Source organism: Pteropus medius, unplaced genomic scaffold (genome assembly GCF_902729225.1).
Source record: "Pteropus medius unplaced genomic scaffold, Ma_sr-lr_union100, whole genome shotgun sequence".
NCBI classification, from domain to species: domain Eukaryota; kingdom Metazoa; phylum Chordata; class Mammalia; order Chiroptera; family Pteropodidae; genus Pteropus; species Pteropus medius.
Window position 1 is genome coordinate 6,719,859 of NW_024354499.1, and position 19,879 is coordinate 6,739,737.

The window sequence follows — 19,879 nt, forward strand, 5'->3', positions numbered from 1 at the left end:
ATGCAAGCTTCTAGATGAAGTGTGGTTGCAGACAAACTCTGGTAGAAAGGCCAGCTCTTAGAAACATGGCCCCAGGATTTGTAAACAGCACAAATCCATTGACGAAGTGCTGAAGACACGAAGAATCAGCCCTGAAGAATCTAAACAGGACCGCATCGAAGTGCTGCCATTAACCACAACCTACCAGAGACCCTTCGGACTGGCTGTAACTGTGACCCAAAGTCCTTTCTCATGACAATATCCTTTCGAACTATACAAATATTACGTATTTATCAGAGAGAATTAGTGACTTCAAAAAAGTAAGAACCACAAAAGCAAATTCAACCTTATTTCATTACTCAAACACAAAAGCTGATTTCACTGGCACCTCAGGGTGGAGACAATTCTGATAGTTACAGGAGAAAGTCTTTCAGCAGCAATATGGGCTTGTGACAACAGCCCGTCTTGCTTCCCAGCAGTCTACCTGGTACATACATGAAGCCATGCTGTAAATGCCAAACTCTGGACACTTCTGTAGTACCTAAACCCCAGGTCCCTAGAGTAAAGTTTGTCTTGATTCTCTACATTCTTTTTTGCTCAAGGAATAGGTAACTAGAATAGACACGTTTCCATTTTAAAATGCAAATGGAACTTAGGAAGTAGAAGTCCATATAATTGCCACCTTAGCATGATTTTAATTAGCTACTCTATTCTCTTGGTTCATCTCAATTTACTAAATTGGATTGAGCTGTGAAGAGAACAGAGCAGTAAATCGAGATCATGCATTTGTGAGGCAGGACTGGGGAGCACCTTCTTGCAGGCTTGAGCTGGTTAGGACATTATTGGAGGGAAATGGCCAGAAAGGAAAGAGGATAGTATTGCTGCCTTCTTCACATTTTGCCTAGTTTTAGCCTGTCAGTGCCTTAACTGAGCCACTGAAAACCCATGATGGCTATGGTTCAGCTCATATTCTGAGTCTTTAATATGTTAACTTCCATACCCCTCACCATTCCAGCTGAGAAGATAAAAGGAACTGGTCCATCTTTGGGAACAAATTTAAATGATGCCCATGGTGAGGATTCAGCTACAAGGTTTTCTAGGTCATTGTCAACTCTTCTTTGAAGAGCCCAGTTAAATTGTTGAGTTAACCAATTGTATTTCACCCCACGGTTGCTTCCATTTTAGTTCCTATCATGAATTAGGTCATTTTTAAGCCTCCCTCTGGGACTATTTAGTATATTTCAGCTGTTTGTGGAATTTTCTTTTGTTTAAACATTTTCAAAGTTAGATAAATCCTCTTAGGAAAACATTAATTATTCAAGAGGACCTTTCTCTACAGTAAAATAAAATTAATAAGTCATACAAGGTGTGTATTTAAACTTAAGCATCTAATCTTCCACATGCCACTAAATATGCATGGGGGACTTTGAAAAATTAGTATCAGTTATATTCTCTCTGATAGAGAGAGCGAAGGGGTGGTTAGTATGACTGTTTGGCACCTGCCTAGCGTGATTTGTGGAGGTGGTGGCTCATTAGTTTATATGTGGCTGAGGGCGTTGGCTTGAGCTATACAAGCAGAGCATTGTATATTTCTTACGATCTGAAATCTATGACATAGAGAAGGAAGGGAAGGAAAAGGAACTCTACTCCTAGAGGTATGAAAAAGCCCTAAGACTGGGGAAACCCAGCTGACCTGAAGGAAGAACGTTTCGTGATCTGTCTCTGAAACATGCTGAGAGCCTGGGTTTGTCAACACCAACAGATAGTAATTATAAACGTTTAACACTATAACATGTATAAGAAAACTTCCAAGATTTGTAAGATGTGTTCAAAGGCAAAAGAAGCAACCCTCCATTTTTGATGATTAATGGGAAGAAAACAAGATACACCCAGAAAAATTCTGGTATTTTTCATGACCTTGAAGTCTCAGAAAAGAATCTGAAGGACACAGGACAGATGGCAAGTTTTTTGGGGGTCACTTTATACATGTCCATAAACAAGTCTGAAATGGAGATTGATAAGAAGGTAAAACATAACAGGGTACAGAGTGCAGCTAATTCTACTCAGGTAGCAAAGCAGTTGGAGGCAAACTCAGGGTGTGGTGAGGCTCTGCATGATTCCATCTATGTAATTCAAGCGATCAAATGTTAAGATGAAAAGTGGAAAAGGGTAAAACTTGAAGAAAGCCAAGGAGATACAGGGCACATGGAGACAACATGACGCCAGTGGCAAGGTGCAGGTGTGTCCTTTGGGCACTGAGCAGGCAAAGCTCCACCTTAAGAAGGGATCAGGGCATTGGCTGCTGCCCTGGGCAAGACCCCCGAAAGGCACACCTTTCGGATGTCTCACTCAATCTTGATTATAGAACCTCAGCGTCCCCTTACAGAGAAGAGGATTCTGCCACCTCTGCTTGTGGAACTTTGTAACCTTTAAAAGTAAATAGATAATGAAGAAATGGTACTTCCATGTAGGAAGTATGTATCTAGCAGTGAATTTTATGATCAGTATATGTTTCTTTATGTGTGATTTGTTTTTAATATGTTGACAATAAGAGTCTGATATATTAGAGAATTTGACTTACCAGATTTGTAATTTTAACTGAAATACTTGGGTGGATTTAACTAATTAATTCTGTAATCAGTGTTTGGATGCTCATAAGAACCTCATTTACTGAACTTGTATGTTTAATTCTTAGGAGGTTGACATACTTTAAGACAATTCGATAATGCTAAATTTAGAGGTTTTGATTTATTAGGTTTATCAAAACTACATAAGTCCTGAGGGAGATTTTGTTCTCCTATTTATAAGTCATTCTGTTAGGGATTTGAAGTTTTAAGAAAATCAGATATATTAAATTTATGATTATAGTTTGACATATTTAAGGGAATTTAATTAATCAAGTTTATAAGCACTGGCTATATTTTTAAAGATTATTTGATTTGTTAAGTTTATACAAATGTATGACTAATTAGAAATATGCAAGATTGTTTGATTAAGTTTGAAAATGTTAAAATATTTAAGGGGAAAGTCTTCATCTTATGTTTAAGAGGTAATTGAGCATTAGTCAAAGGATAAGAAAAAGCGAATGTTTAACACTTTTAACACTCATAAAGTAGATTTATAAGAAAACTGCCAAGATTTATGTGTTCAAAGGCAAAAGAAACAACTTTAACAAATTGAATATTAACTAAAACACATGGAGCTGTAAGAGTTCTTTGCTGTGACTAAGTTCTCTCTCAGGCATTAAACATACAAATGATACTCCATGTGAGGGTGTTGACTTTGGGACAAACAGGATGTGAGAAGTGAATGTGTAGTTTCGGAGATGATGTAAAAGAAAATGATTTGATTTTTCTGGACTGTGATATATTTAAATGATGAGCTTCTGGTAAAGCGTGTGTGCATCTGCACAGATGGGGAGGGTGCTGGATTGCATTAGAGCACAAAGTTTGCTGACCCAATTAGGAGGATTTTAAACTATAATTTTAGCAGGGAAGAATACAAATATTTCACCCTGTTGCTGTTATACCAGCATCCAAGAGGATGCTGAGACAGGAATGAATGTGAATAATGGATGTAATGGTGTGTCAGGGTTTATTAGAGATCATAATATTACTTTTAATTGAGCTCTTACTGGATATCAGGCAATAAATAAGGAACTTTCCATCCATTTCTGTCCCTTTCTTTCTCCTCTCTCTTTGAAACAATACCCTACAAGGTAAGTTTTATTATATCCCTGTTATTATATCCTTGTGGGAAAACTGAGGCCTAGAGAGGCTAAGTATCTTGCCTATGTTCACATAGCTAGTAAGTCATAGAACCACCACCGGAACCTACTGCTACACTATCTCCATTATCTTTGCTACACTGAACTCCATTGTCAAGTGCTAGATGTAAGGCTGTTAAAGGGCATTCTCCCACAGAGGACATGAATGGCACTCCATGGAGAGTCCCAAATATTAAATATAATGATAAAGCCGAATTGGAAATTTGATCAAGTAAAGAATTGTGAAAGAGAAGGGCAAGGAATCAGGTTCAGGGCTGCTTAGACAAATTTCCTAGAGCAGTTCATGTGCTGCATTAACTCTCATGCTGAAGTTTATGTCTCAAGGACATCATTAAAGCATCTCTTCATACCTGGGGTTCCTCTTCCACAGAGCCTCATATTTCCCCTTCCAATGAGGTGGAATCACAGCCTCTCAAGGGAGCAAGAGGTGAGGCTGGTCAACGTCAGCCAGTTCCCCAGTCTGTGCTCCAGGTTTCTGACTCTCAGGCAACTCTGCTGGGGTTTTCCTGTGTCTGCGATATTTTACTATGGCGTAGATGAGGTGTTCAGACAACTACTGTGGATACAGGACTCGGAGGGCTGGGTGGAGGGTAGGCTTCTGCTGGTCCTGCCTCGAGACGGACAAGTAAAATGGAAAGTGCTTCTCTATTGCTTGTAGGAGTGTTGGAGAAAAAGCCAGGGGGCTGACAACAGCTGAGCCGGAGGAAGGTCTACGGAATGTCTCAGTTTCCAGTATACCTGGATAGACTGCAGGTAAGATGGGGATGATAAACTCTTCCTCAATTAGAGGTGTCTCCCTGGGATACAATACCTACTGGGGGCGGGACGTGGGTCAGGAATCCAGTGGGGCCCGGTCAAGTAGAGTGTGGAAGAGGCAAGTGTAAATTAGAATATGTAGTTTTTCCAGGACAAAGTTTCTGAACCCAAAGTATTCTGTATTATAGCAAAACTCCATGGGAGGCATAAATTTGGCCCAATATTCTTTTGCTCTGAGGCATAGCATCATAGGTATGCTTTGCAGTCTTCCTGATGCATGGGTTCCGGTTTTCAGATTTTGGTTGATGTGTGTAGGAGAAAGATACATCAATTTAACTCTATACACACATTTTAATGAATACATACTCTGTGTCAGGCAACTAGATAGCATCTGCGTACAGGAAACCAGATAAAGAATCCTGTTTTCATGGTGCTTGCAACCTAGTGGGCAGTGAGATGCGGGAGAGATTAACAAACTACAGACAGTTATGACCTCATTGGGTAAATGATATGGGAAGAGAATCACCTAGATTTTCAGGGTAAGGTCAGCTTCTTAGTGGAGGTGGCACTTGAGCTAAATCTAGGAGGACAACAAAGTCGCCAGATAGGATGCCAGTCCTGTAGCAGGTGAAGCTGGACAAGTAATGGTGTTAGGGTAATGCTCAGTTCTGGGCATTAGTTAACCTCTCAGTTAAGAGGATCATTAACTACTGAGAATAGCCAGTAGAGACAGACAAGGATGGAAAGATGAAAGAACCAGGGACAGTTCACCAGGGATGGAGAAGCCTCGGGACGGATGTATTAGAAAGACTGCTACGCGGAAGGGTTTATACTATAGGAGCAGCCCAAAGTCAGAGGCAGATTTCGGTTCGATGAAAAGAATAATTTTATAAGAATAATTTTGACTCAAAATTGAGTGAATTTAACAAATGAGACAAATTGAGTAAAATATTTTAGCAGAATTTGATGCTCTTACAATGGCCCTGTCTAGGTTGTGGTTGTGGGGCTGAATTTTGATTTGGGTAGGAAATTGTCTAAGGGTCTCTAACGTCCTCTCTGCACAGTAAGACACTTACATTGCTTTTCTGCCTTCAATGACAGTTTTCCTTAGATGACATAGCATCCAAAAGCCACTCTGAGTGCGATATGCAGGCCGATGTCTAAGGCACATGAAAGCAAACTGTGCAGGGCTCCATGCTATGAGGGACTGGAGAGTGGGAGGAAAATGCTGAAAGAAATCGTGTCTAATAGTCTTTCCAAGGTAGAAACAGAATTCCCATTTGGATTCAGGATTAGATGAGACAATGGATTGGAGAGCATGCAAATATAAGGTATCATTATAATTTTATTAACATGAAATTTCCTTTCTAGTTTCCACGTGACAAACATTAGTACATCATTATAAGAATTCCCAATCCAGTGTTCTTGAAATTAATTAAAAAACCCCTCAAACACCACGTTGTTTTCTTTGTACTTTGCTGTTTCTTTTCTCCCCCTCCTCCTTCTCCTCCTCCATCTCCTCTTCTTCCTTTTCTTGATTTTACCAGTAAATCTTTCCTATATTCCCAAGGGTAAGTTGCTCTGTCTCCAAACTCCCTCAACGTGGCATAAATGGCATTGGGTTATAATAGTGTTTGTGACTTTGTCAACCTCCAAAGACAGAGACAAAGGCAGAGGCGGTGTTTCACTGCCTCAGCATCTGGTACATAATAGGTACTCAATAGCGGTTTGATGGATGGATGAGGAGGAAGCCATTTTCCTCATTGCCATCCAATTTTATTCCACCATCCTATACTTTGCTGACACTCTCTCTCACACAGGTCACCAATGTTCTTTAATTGCCAAATCCAATGTCCTGTTTGTTCTTGAATTCTAATGACACTAATAAATATAACCAACTACATACCAGTCGCCTCTCTTAACCTTTGTCACATCCTGGTTTCTCCACTACATCTTTATCTATTTCTTCTTCTTTTCTTCCTTCTCCTCCACTCCTCCATCTTCTTCATCTTCTTCACCTTCTTTTTTTCCCCTCTTACTGCCTGCTAGGACATTCCTGTGAGTCTTTAGCTTCTTCTCTGGAAAAATGTATCTAAATGAAAGTGATGTTCTCTAATTTCTAAATTCCAATAGCCCTTCTGTTTGAAAAACTCCTAAATCTACCTTTTGATTCCTGGCTTTTCGTTCTCTATCTCCATCTCTCCAGTTGCTTATTGGGCATTTTTAACTACTTGTTATATTTGAACATCAAATCCAGCAAAAACTGCACTCATTTTCTTCCCACTAACTGCTCCATTCATTCCCTAATTCACTTGTGAATTCACTTCAGTTGAGTCAGCCTACCGTTCTCCCCAAACACTTTGCAACTTCTTACCTCTGCACTTGTGCCACACAGTTTCTTCTACTGCAATGTCACCTTTCTTTATTATACTCTCTGAAAATCTTATCTAGTTTCCAAGGACCAACTAACTCAACTGCTGCCTTTGAGGTCTTTCTTGACCATCCCTGCTGGACATGACCTACTCCTCTCCTTTCTTATAGAATTTGTCTATATGAACCATATTGCTTAACATCTTGTATTGTAGTTATCTTTTAACCAGTCTTATTTGCCTTAATATGTAGCATAAGCCCTTCAAAGAAGGACACAAGGCCCTGAGTTAGAAAACTTTACATAGTAGCATCATCCCTTGATAGACTGAAGAATTTTGTCCAAGTTCAACAGTGAGTGTTTCTCCCTCATGAACCTCATTATACCATTTGCTAATTCAACAACAATTACAGTAACAAAGTCTTGTGCTTCTGCTATATACTTTTATATTGAGAATTACTCTTTATTTTCTCCCAATGAAACCTTTGTTTGAGCCAAGTTTTTTTTTTATTTTTATTTTTATTATTTTTTTTAATGAGGGGCCTGACACTGTAGGGGCTCCCATGAGAGAGAGGATGTGGCAAGTGCACTGGGGAGCTCCAAGGAGCAGGTGGGTATTGAACCTCCCCAGAAAGGTCCAGCTGCCTAAATGACTCACCCAAGATGTAACAAACTCAAGTGTGATCCATGTCAACCCAGACATTCAAGGTTCCTGATTTGAAAAAACACAGCCAGTTGTGGTAGACAAGCTTCTAGCGAATAACTATTCTCAGCATTACAGAGGTGCTTGGTCATGGGCTGTAAGGTCCATCTAAATCAGTGCAAAGGATCCTAGAATATAAGTCCAGCCTCTGGGTGGGGAAGGACTACTTTGAGTTATACGTGGGATTTAAGTCTAGCCAGTAAGGTGAGGTTCAAGGACAGACTGCAAGTTTAACAGAGGCCTGGAAAGCAGGCTATTTAAACTTTTAGCTGAGTGCTCGCTTCGGCAGCACATATACTAAAATCATAGCTGGGTATGCCTGGGACAGAGTGGGATGAGCACCAGGGATCAGTGGGCAGAGTTTTGTTATTTATGCATTTCTTTGCTCTTGGTTCCTCTTTAATCTCTCAGTGAGTTCGTTTCTTCTTTTGCCTTCACCATTACCCTTACCTGAGCAACTACAATTTTGGTCCTGACTGTGTTTCATATTGTCCAGAGACCATCATCATTTGAATGTTTCCTTTCACTCAAACACAACATATCCAGAACTAGTCTGAGTAGTGAGCTATCTTTACCTTTAATCTCACTGAAATTATGACTGACCCTACCAGGCAGAGAAGTAGTGTTACCAGGCTGGTGCTTCTGTTGTGTGCTTGGTTCTAAGTCAGGTTAGCTTTTGCCCCTAAAGTCTCTCTTGTGGGGCTTAGAAATTGGCTGCGCACCTCCCTTCTAGGTTGCTGCTCCACAATCCTAGAACCAGTTATTATCACTAGCCCCTGCAAAATGGAGAAGTCACCTCTCAGAGTCCTCCAACTGCTAATTTCATGAAACATCACACATACTTTTTGGTTTTTACAATAGAAAAAAAATTTTTTTTTTTTAAGTAAGAGAATTATAGAGTTTCAAAAAGTAAAATCCCTTGTGTTTGTTGGAATTTAATTAGAGGTCGACCTGTCATTTCATAAGTTATATAAATGTTTAACCACTATGCTGCACATTTGAAACTAATATAATATTGTCAACAATAATCGAAAAAAATTAAAATTAAAAAAAGTAATTAGAGGAAGATTCATCCTATTTAGGTGTATTTGTCTCTGCAACTTATTTTTATTCTATGTAACTATTGCCTTCAATAAATAAATATTCTTCTGAAGATATCCCTCCCTTCACCGCCCTCCCTCTCTCTCTCTCTCTCTTTCTCTCTTTCTACCCCCCTCCACTTTCTCTCACTCTCTCTGCCCCTCTTCCTCTTTCCCCCACCCCTCTCCCTTTCTCTCTCTCTCTCTCATTCCCTATTCTATGGAAAGATTATAGAAAAGATTTAAATTACTACTAAAATCTGCGCTGATGTTTTTTTCTCTGCCTACATTTTGGTTCTAGAAGGAAATTTGGCAAATTTTACCAGGACAATTTGACCCAGCAATTCCATTTCAATGAGATTCTTCTAAAGAAAGAACAAGGGATATTCTCAACGATTTATGTCGCAGATATTTGTTTCAAAGTTACTTGTATTCATTACAAATGGAAACAATTTACATTTAAAAATAGAGGAATGGTTAAATAAATGATTATAGCCATGCAATATAGTGCATGCATCCATTAAAAACGCTATTTGGAAAACTATTTTATGACACGGAAAATGCCCACAACACGATGTTAAGGAAAAAAAAAAAATCAAGAACAAAAAAGCAGCTATTGAAACAGTTTTTGTTATGACTCAAAATTTATCCGTAAAAGTGTGGCTATATGTGGCATAAATAACAGAGAAGAAGTATAAGCTAGCAGTCTAGAATTTCAACTGGTTATCTGTCAGAAGTGGGGTGGGGTAGATGATTTTTACATTTGCTTTACAATTTTGTGTATTTTCCCAATGTTCTTCTAGGAACATGTATTATTTTACTCATTCATTCAGTTATTCAATAAACTTGTAGTGACTGTTGGATGCCAAGCACGCTGCTTTTGCTGAGGAGATAAACAACAGAGAACAGACATGTTCTTTGCCTTGCTCGGAGTTTATAATCCTTTAAAATTAGGAGGAAAATTTTTTAAAAAAATTTATTTCACTTGACCCAGTAATTCCACTTCTGGGAATCTATCCTAAGGGGAAAAAATGATCATACAGAAATGTTTATTAGCACATTAATAATAATAGCAAAAAAAAAAAAATCTGGAAATAACCTAAACATCCAGTGTAGGGGATTGCTTAAAAATAATAATAGGACATTCATATAATGGAATAATAGGAAGGCATTAAAATTATGTTACGGAAGTTTTTTAATAACATGGGAAAATGTTATTAATGTTTTCCATTAATATCAATGGAAAAAGTAAGCTACAAAATTATATAGAATCTGACTTCAATTATGCAGTGTAATATTCATAAGAGAGAAATTCAAATGTTAAAAAGTGTTATTTTTGCATAGGGAAGTAATGGTTGATTTGTATTTTTGTATCTACTCTCTTCATACTTCCCAAGTTTTCTGCAATGAACAAGGTTTAATTTTATAATCAGGAAAATCACGTTGCTCTCATTTTTTAAAGACTTGATTCAAAAATTATCTGTTAAAAATTCGAGGAACATGCCAAAAAAAAAAAAAATAGCTTAACATTTTCTCCAAGCCTGCATTGCCCTGTCGTGAAAGGAGATATCATTCGTATGAAGGAGCTTAAGTCCCCTTCCTTTCTAAAACATTCTTGGGAGAGAATAGATGACCACAAATGGAGGGGAGCAGAGAGCCTGAGGGGATGAATTCACTGTGTGCTCATGAGGTGAGCAAGGAAATATAGAAAGATCACTGGGAGGATTTGGAGACATAGCCTTGACACCTCATTCCTAACTCCACCTTGACCTCTAACCTTGAGCATGTCGTTGATAATCTCCTTGGGCTGTATCTGTACATTAGGGACACGGAGACCTTTCTTGCTACTGTCATTTCCCTCAGCTTTGGCATCAGTGATCCTCTGACTTCACTAAGCAGGTGTCACACGGGTTTAGGGTCCTGTTAATGGTTTGTCTAGAGAGAGAGTGGAGTCTGAGATGCCAGAGTCAAGGCAGCTGAAATCTGTCTCCCTACCCAATCCACTGTGAAGACTTGGACCCTGACTCCCACCCCCAACCTTCTAAGTTTGAACGGAAAGAGCAGGGCTGCGGAACATGTCATTTATGTGTAAGCCCAAACAAAAGTGCTGTCACCTGGGGCTCATATAGATTGACAGGTCTCCCGAGCTCATGCAAGGCTCCAGTGAAGTCCAAATACCAACTTCCCCTCTAATTTAGGGATTATCAAGAAAGCAGGTGTAAGGCACTGGTTTTCACTGTGCCCATTCATGTTATGGGTTTTCTAAGTTTAAGGGAGCCACTGTGAGGTTAAAGGAGCAAGTCAGTGCACAAATCTTTACAAGTGTACCTCTTTTTCAGAAAACTGAATATCTGAAAACCAGAGTAGCATGAAAAGATATTTACAAAGAATTCATTTCTCTACCACTTCGAGTAATTGGTTTGCCTTCCATATTTAAAATATAATGGATTTACCGCAACGTGTTTTATATACAATGTACCAAGCACATAGTTGCATAAACGGAGGTGTACATGAAACTTAGAAATCAGCATTTGGACACCACTGCAAAGGAAACATAGCTTCCTCTGATCTTACAAGTGCTCATTCACTATAGAAGCTGAAAAAAGACCATAAATCAATTGTAAATCATAAACAATCTTTATATAAAAGGGTTTAGTAGGTGGGGAAAATTTTTTTTTTTGAAGTTTTTCTCCCAGATCCTTCTTTGCGTTTCTCACATTTATTTATCTTAACGAGGCCATCAAAAGACCCATTTTAAAACCACAGTGGCAGGTGTTTTAAACATACTTCCACATCTCTAATAAACATTTAACACTTGTGCTCACATAGATATACACGTGAGAGACCTAGAACACTCACAAAAAAGCGAATACAAATAGAGCTGTGCTCTACTAATCAATTTTCCATCAGGCCACCCAAGGGGGCATTCATTTCAGAGCACAAGCCCCAGTGTTTAAAAATGACAACCTTTTCACTTTCGGTCAGCTTCTGAAACCCCAACCTGTTGGTTGTAGGAAAGAACAAGCTCTCAATTACCTCTGCCAAGCATGTTTTTCTCTGTAGATACAGACAGCCTAAAAACATCAACCTCACATTATGAGAGAAATTGAGAAAAACTCCTGAGTAAGCTCCTTATCTGTGGAGTTCCTTAAAAGTGGTGTAGCTGTCTCTTATTCCTGAATTAGAACTCCAAGCAGCACAGGGGAAGCTGAATTAGAATTCCGAGTATTTATGATTCTAATGAAACACTCTTCACATCCAAATGATATTAGAAGATTGAGGTGGGAACAGAAAGTCCCTGAATCTTCGAGGAAAAGTGAAAAATGAGAAATTTTGGCTAAGCGTCTTAAAACTGGAAAGGCACCAAGAGGCTGCCCAGCAGAAGCAGGCCTGCAGGGCTTTACAAAGCCCCAGGCAGGTATTTGCCCCTTGGCCAAACCCTGGGTATCCCCTTCAGGATTTCAGGGCAAAGGAGAGAAAGAATATATAGAAAGAAGCAAAGCAGGAGTTGAAAGAGTGTCTGGGAGATGGGTAGAGAAGGGATGAAGAAAAGAGGGTTAAATGATGAAAAAAGGGATGTGTGTGAAGAAATAGAGACTGGCGATGGGTGAAAAGGAGGAGAAAAGGAATGAGGAAATAGAAAAAGAAAATAGTGAGATAAGACAAAGTCCCCCATCAACAACTGGCTGTCAGTAAAAACCCATCTACAGGTGACCACCCTCCTTCCACCTTGAACCAGGCATAACTCAACCCTGCAGCCCCATAGCAAAGCCATCGTCCTCTGTGGATACTTTCTCCAGTTCCCCAAAAGGGCAAACTCACCTATCGAAGGCCACGGCTGTCATGGAGTAGATACTGGCAAAGACGGCAGCGATGGGGAAGAAGTTGTGGAACTTGCAGTAGAACAGGCCATAGTACCACTCATTGCGGACAGCGTAGGTGAAGTTCACCACTGTGTTGAATGCAGCCATGGAAGCCTCCGCGAAGGCCAAGTTCACCAGGAAATAGTTGGTGACTGTCCTCATTCTCTTGTGGGCCAAGATGATCCACATTACCACCACGTTGCCCACCACGGAGGTCACCACAATGACCGTGTAGGCAGCTGCCCAAAGGACAATTTGCCAGGCTGGCTGCACGAACTGATTGGGCTCCGAGGTGTTGGTGGAGATGTTTGAGAAGAGGTCTGAATCAACCGGGAGAACGTTATCCATTCCTCCGCTAAGGGGTTAAGCTGTCCTCTGTATACGCACCCAGTTTGCAGCAGGGTCCCAAGGCCGTACCTGGGGTCAGAGTTCCGTTTAGCCAAGACAAGAGGGCTGCAGGATCTTTCTGGCAGAACTGTTTCCTTGCAAGCAGGAGATTTGGAGCTTGGAAGATGAAGGCTTCTAATGCACTGTCTTTCTGCACCTCGTGGCTCTGAATTCCTTTACTTTCAAGCTTCAGGAAGCATTTGAGTTCAGAAATCTGAAGACACCATCTCTCCTGCGTTGGGCTGGAAAAGGGGGGAAATTTTCTGTGGGTCACGGTTCCAGGAATCAGGAGACCCCCGCCCTTCTGCACCTGCTGCTGCTTGCAACTCCTGTCCCTCCTGCCTGCAGCAGGGAAGGCAAAGCCCTGTACTGCCTGAAGACTTGGGGGCCAACGAGGGTGCTCGTCACAGCACGACCTGTAAAAGTTCTGAGTCTATGGCTGGGATTCTCGGGTACCGTGTCCAGCTAGAAATTTTTCCTTTGCTTTCGCTGCCGCCGCTGCCGCCGCCACCGCCGCCACCGCCTGCAGCTCCGCAGGCGCCTCTTGGCTTGTGTCCTGCTCGGTTTAGGAGTTAGCTGAACCTTCGCAGACTATGCGCGACGTTTTTATAACCCGCTGCAGAGACGTCACTGGGAAGGGGCAGTACCTGGGCTGCGTATTCTCCAGTCCCGGTGCGCAGCGAGGCAGCTGCACCAGCTGTTGGCAACTGTCTCACTTCAGCGTCGCAACCACCACGCCTTTTGCAGCTACCTGCTATGGGAGTCGGCAAGCTGGGAGTCCCACGCTCTCCGCCAGGGGGCGCTAGGCGGCCTCGGAGTAATTGCTCCAGCTGAGGTCTGCAGCTGGAACCACAGATGCACCAAATGGAATGGAATGGTTTGCGAAAGAGCTGTAGTGGTTGACACTCAACTTCCTGGGAGGGCAGCCTTGAGCGTTGCGACAGTTCTGCAGAGGCGCCTGCCTGTGGCTCTGGGAGTCGGGCAACTATGGGGACGACATGCCAGCGCTGCTCTCCCGGCTGCTCTCCAGTCCGCGCTCCATTAGGAAGCTTGCTCTGGTGGCTATGGAAAAGCAAGAGGCGAGGACCACTGGTTCTAGGAATCAGGAGACCAACCAAGTTGTCTGGAAAACAACTTTCCCGAAGTCGTGTTTAGAAAACACCCCTAAAATACCTAGTACCTTTCTCTGGCGGGCCGATCCCCTGGGAAGCGGGGATATGTTCCAAGCTTTGGGGACACCTTCTCCTCCACCCTTCGCTCCATGAAACGCTCCAGCTGAACTCTCCAGATGAGTCCCCACGCAGGCAATGGGTACTGTGCTGGGTTCCCTTGATGAGCGCAGGAGCCACTCATAAGCAGTGTGTCACCCAGACGCGCGGCTCTGGGCTCTCTGCCAGCACTCGCTGCGGCCTCGCGTTCGCTGCCTGGGGACCTGGAAGTCTCCGCCTCTGCGCCTCCGCGCCTCCTGGGCTTGCGGGCCTGGGAGAGGATCTCGGTGGCGTGCGGGTGCTCTTCGTCTCCTGGCTCCCAGGCTTGCCTAGGGACTGGAGGTCTGCTCGTCTTTCCTCCCTCCCCTCCACTCCTGCTACCCCTCCCCGGCGGGCTTCGAAGCCTGAACTCCCCCCAGTCCAAGGCCTTTTCAAATCGCCGAGCTGGCGCCGGCCACTGGGAAGAGGTGGGAAGGGCTCGCCCGTCTGTGCGAACCGTTTTGGAGAAGCGGAGATAGGCTGAGGTTTGGAGCGCGTTCCAGCCAGACTGCCATCGAGATGCGGTTTCGTCTGGACTCGAACCTTCATAGTGTTTCTGGGGGCCATCTACTCCTCTGCCTGCGATGCCTCCCCTCCCCCTCGCCTTCACTGCGGTGACTTGGACCTGTGGGACGCGGGCGCGGATGGGTAGCACGCTAGGCTTGTGTGAGTGGAAGCCGGGACTCTCCCGGGAGCCGCGTTTACGCACTAGTCCCGCCTGCTTGCGCGCCTTTGCCGGGAGAGCGCTAATTCAGTCTTTGGAAGCGCTTTAAGGCGTAGAGATTTATTGCACTTATTTATGCCGCGCTAAAATCGGATCCTCTCTCGGGGGTGGGAAATCTACTAGTTCATTCTGGTTTTGTTGAAGCCTGAAATTTCAGCGTTTATATGAACCGTACTTTGTATTGCCGGGTCCTCTAGGCACCCCTAAACCCCAATGAGAAAACTCCAGTGATGCCTTGAAGAGACCAGTGCCCCTTTATTTGGGTGGGGGGAGGGGCAGCAAAGGAATCGACTTCTCTACCACCCTGGATCTCTCATTGCTCCTTCCATCCCCTAACAGAGCTGAGAGAAAGGGCGTGTGCGTGTCTATCTTTAATTTTTCCTCTAAGCTGTATAAAGTTGTATTTCTCTTTTCCTGTTAAGTGGAGGCAGACTGACATTTTCTAAAGCACCTTTCCTCAAAAGTTTTTTTAGTGGGGAGGAAGAAAGTAAATAAAATCCAAACTTAAAAATTAGGATTTATCCATTTATCCTCCATTAATAGAGAGAGTTGATATCTTGAGCCAGGTGCTGTGCCGGAGATACAGCCAAGGCAAACACAGTCGAATGAGGGAGAAAGAGACAATTAAGTACACAAACTGACAGTATTATGATAAGCAAAGGTACTAGACTCTGCATGAGAGGAAAAGATGGGGAAGGGGGAAGGAACAATGAGGGCAACCAAGAAACATGATAGAAAATCACATCCGTGGAAAAGCCTGGAGAATGTGTTAAGGATGAGAAGAAGCCAAGGGTGAAAGGGAGAAGAATATTCCAGATAGATGTTTTATGTGTCAAACTATGCCACTCTGCTTAATGGTCCACAAGGACAGCCTAGCTCACTTAGAAGAACACCTGCATTCCATACTTTGGTCTTCAAGGGTCTGTATTCCCAGTGCTGACTTGTGGGTAAGGCTAACCTCAGGACTCTCCTTCCTGCTCCTGAGTCTTCAGGGCAGGTAGCCATGTCCTAGAAATATGTATGACTGGCTAGAGTTAATTTCTTTCACATACATGCACACATACATACATACACAAAACAAAGCATGTTTATGATGGGTTCACAATTTTTTAAAACAGCACGGTAGCAGAAGGTATCCTTGGTTTACATACGTGCTCAGAGGAGGGAACTTTTCTAGCATTGCCCCTTCTATGGAGACTTTCTTCCCCACATAGGGATAACTTTGCACAAATGTACGGACAAGATACTATATATATATTTCTTCCTCCAAACGTTGATATTTTTTCCTGTATACTTTTTTCCTCAATCCTCTTTTTTACTGAACTCCCTCCTTGACACAAGACACAGGCCCACCAGTCTCAAAGGAAATCCTGTTGACAGCTTAGTAGAAATCAATCCTTATTTGTCCAAACTCTTTAATACTATATAAAAGAAATACAAACACTACCCATACATGTAAGTGTATAAAAATACAGGATCTTCACTATTGTCTGAATTTTGTTTTTCTCACTGAAAACGTTGTCTGGATGCTTCAGAGTCAACAGATACAGATTTAACTCATTCCTTTCAATGGCTAAATATTATTCTTATGTTATGGATGCACCATAATTAATACACTCCTTTCCCTAATGATGAAAATTCACTTTGCTTCAAGTTTTTGCTACTAAAAACAATGCTACACTAAACATTTTTACATATGTCTCCACAGTCATATTTTATATCTATGGGATAGATTTCAAATGGAATTGCTAGGTAATGGATTATATTTATATTCATATGCATATATACCTGTGTTGTATATTTCTATTTCTATTTAATGTAGCCATATTGCCCTTTAAAAGAGTATGACATTGTTACATTTTACTAGCAATTAAATTACCCTTTTCTCTACATCTACTCTAGTAATAAGTATTAAAGGTCTTTTTTAGTTTTGTCAGTCTAAAATATGTAAAATATAACATTGCTAATAGCTAGTGTTTATTTTCCTGACTACGAGAGAATTTGAACTTCTCAGGATTTTTTTGGCTGTATAGATTTTCCTTTCTATAAATTGCCTATCCATATCTCTTGTCCCTTTTTCTGCTGGATACCTTTCCAGTCATTTTTTTGTTTGTTTGATGAGTGCTCTTTGTATATTATAGGTACAAACACTTTGCCCATCATGGATATTTCAAATATTTTTTCTAATGTTATTATTTATCTCTCGATTTATATATTTGCCATAAAACCTTAAACAATGCTTGTGTAGCCTGTATTTGCTTTAATATCATTTGGGTTTTAATAACATTTTCGTTTTAAAAAGTCTCTCCAAATCTTGGCTTTTTTCCCACACAGTCTCCTAGATTCTCCTGGCAGCTTTTTATTGTTTTATTTTTTACATTTAGGTCTTTAATTCACCTGGAATTTATTATTTTATATTATGTAAAATGTTTAGTATAATTTTTCCCTATATACTTAGCTAATTTTCACAACTCCATTCATTTTCCTGAGGAATTCAATTATTATTCTTGTCATAGATTAAATTTTCAAATATATGCAATCTGATATTTATATTCTCTAATCTCTCACGATCAATTTGTCTATTCTTATAGTAACACCACACACACACACACACACACACACACACACACACTTCTTGTGCTTCCAGCCAATACATATATTTCTTTCAAAAATCTATTGGCTGAATTAGTCACAGGCTCTGCCTGATTGTAAGGGGCTAGGAAGAGTAAGAGATTGTGTGTGTGTGTGTGTGTGTGTGTGTGTGCATGTAGGTGTGTGTGTGTTGTGTATGAGAGAGACAGAGAGAGAGAGAGAGAGAGACAACAAGAGGCTTCTCCATCTATTCTTTCCTCTCAAGTCCCAAATGATGCAGCTACAAGACAACAGGTTTTGATCATCTTGAACTCCTGAGTGACTATATAACATAGGCCTCTGTTAAATCATTAGGACATGTAGCATGGGCAAGAAATGGATTTTTGTTGTGTTAAGGCACTAGGGTTTGGGGTTAATTTGTTATCTACTATAATATAGCTTATTCTGGCTAATACAGGAATAAAATATTCTGATATCTGGTAAGGCAAGTTTACCTGAGTGTTATTTTCGTGCTTTTCTTATCTATTTTGGGGCATCACATTTAAACTTTAATTCAATTTTTAAAAAGCCAAACAAACTGCATCAGTATTCTAAATGGAACTGCCTGGAATTAATTTAATTTTCACAAAATTAACATTTTTCATATTAAACTTTTTTTCATTCAAGAACATGGTATGCCTTTCCATTACTTCAAGTCTTGTTTTATAACTTTCAGAAAGATTTTATAATTTTGGTTAAAATAGAGATAGTATTTTGATTAAATTTATTTCCATGTATTTCATTTACAATAGAAACAAAAACTACAAAATACATGGAAATAAATTTAATCTCACTTTTCTATCTTTATTGGGTTTTGGTGTTAGTGTTATACATCAAAAAGTAAATTGAGAAGCATCTCATTTTTAATCATGGCCAAAAATATCAGTCCTGGTTACTGAACCAGCAGCAGTAATGTCACCCAGGAGCTAGTTGGAAATGCAAATTATAGGGCCAATACAGAACTACTAAACTAGAATCTGCATTTTAATACAGCCCTTGGTGATTTGTATGCACATCGAAGTTTGAGGAACTTAAAATAGGTCTAGTGTTTTCCAAATTTCTCAGATGACAAGAATCTCTTGAGTCGCTTGTTTTATAAGCTTATTATCATGTTCCTTTGAAAATTCTGTTTTGGTAGGTTTGAGTTCGGGTTCTGTGATCTGTGTTTTTATCAAGTAATCTGGTCAGTCTTCTCTTCAAGCAAGTTTTGGAAATATGTGGGTTTTAAAATTTTAATGCCCATGTGAAACTAGGTGAGTCCTTTCTTCATCTCTAGGAAATTTTCTTCCAGTATTTTTTTAAATCATTATTTTTTTCCAACAATCCCTTTTTCTCATTTTGGAACTCTTGTTTTTGACATGAGAGGTCTCCTGGGTCCATCTTCTAAATGTTTTAAAAATTATGCCTGACTAGGTAGTGACTAGGATTTTAAAAAATGAAATAACAGAATAGAAAATGTCAGCATGCATGACACGTAGCGCAAAATTAAGTACTGTTTTGTGAAGTTTTTATTTCCATTACAACTCTCTCTCTCTTTTTTTTTTATTAACCGTAGATCGCAGTTTAAAAAAAATGTTCAAAAACGGTTCCATACACTTTTAAAAAATTTCTTCATGGTCTTTATCTTTTTTATATTTCTGCTTTGTGCTCAGAGATATTTCTTGCACTTGATCTTCTAAGGCATTCCTTTGGGTCTTTTAATACAGACGCTGAATATTTTAGCCAAAATGTTTTTGTTTGGTTTCTGAAGATCATCTTTTCTTTTTCTGCACTTCAATCTCCTTAAGGGCACTTACTGTTAATGTAATGTTTTATTCAGGTGTTCATCTATCTTTTTCAGCTGCTCTCTTACCTGAGCACATTTTCTGATTGTCCAGCTTTGCATTTTCTGGCTACTAGGCACCCTTGCTTAGATTGCTGGGTTTTTTTTTTATTGGATTACCAGGGCTCAGGCAAAGGGGTCAGAGCATCCTAAACAGTGGGCCTTTAGAGACTCCTTAGGTCAAGAAAGAAGTGGGGGAAGAGGGTTGGCCACTCTCTCCCCTCATACACTGACACAGGCCTCAGAGTTCTGCTGTGATACTGCCAGGAAGCTTCCTTGCCTTCCATTCTCCCTGTTGCTTTCTACCTCAGAGGAAGGCAGACCTGGCTCATCCTTTCTGTTCATCCTTTCTGCTCATCCTTTCTATTGGGCAGTAGGCACATATTCTGGTACACCAGCCTGAGGCAGACATCAGGCCTGTTTTCATATGTCTGAGTACCCAGGCTCCTCTGCCTTAGTCCTCTCTCTGGGTTTCCACCTATTCCCCAGCAAAGCCCAACCTGCAGAGGAAGCTCTGCTCAGTTCTGTTCTCT

The 19,879-nt window shown here is 40.8% G+C and overlaps 1 protein-coding gene across 1 annotated transcript in view; it reads right to left on the bottom strand.

Annotated features, from left to right (window-relative positions):
* TACR1 (tachykinin receptor 1) overlaps window positions 1-19,879 on the bottom strand; it is a 224,216-nt gene that overhangs the window by 128,704 nt on the left and 75,633 nt on the right. The window contains exon 3 of the mRNA XM_039852507.1: window positions 12,495-13,164. Within this exon, the coding sequence (XP_039708441.1) occupies window positions 12,495-12,883 (389 nt within the window). The 5' untranslated portion in view covers window positions 12,884-13,164. The remainder of the gene's footprint in view (window positions 1-12,494; window positions 13,165-19,879) is intronic.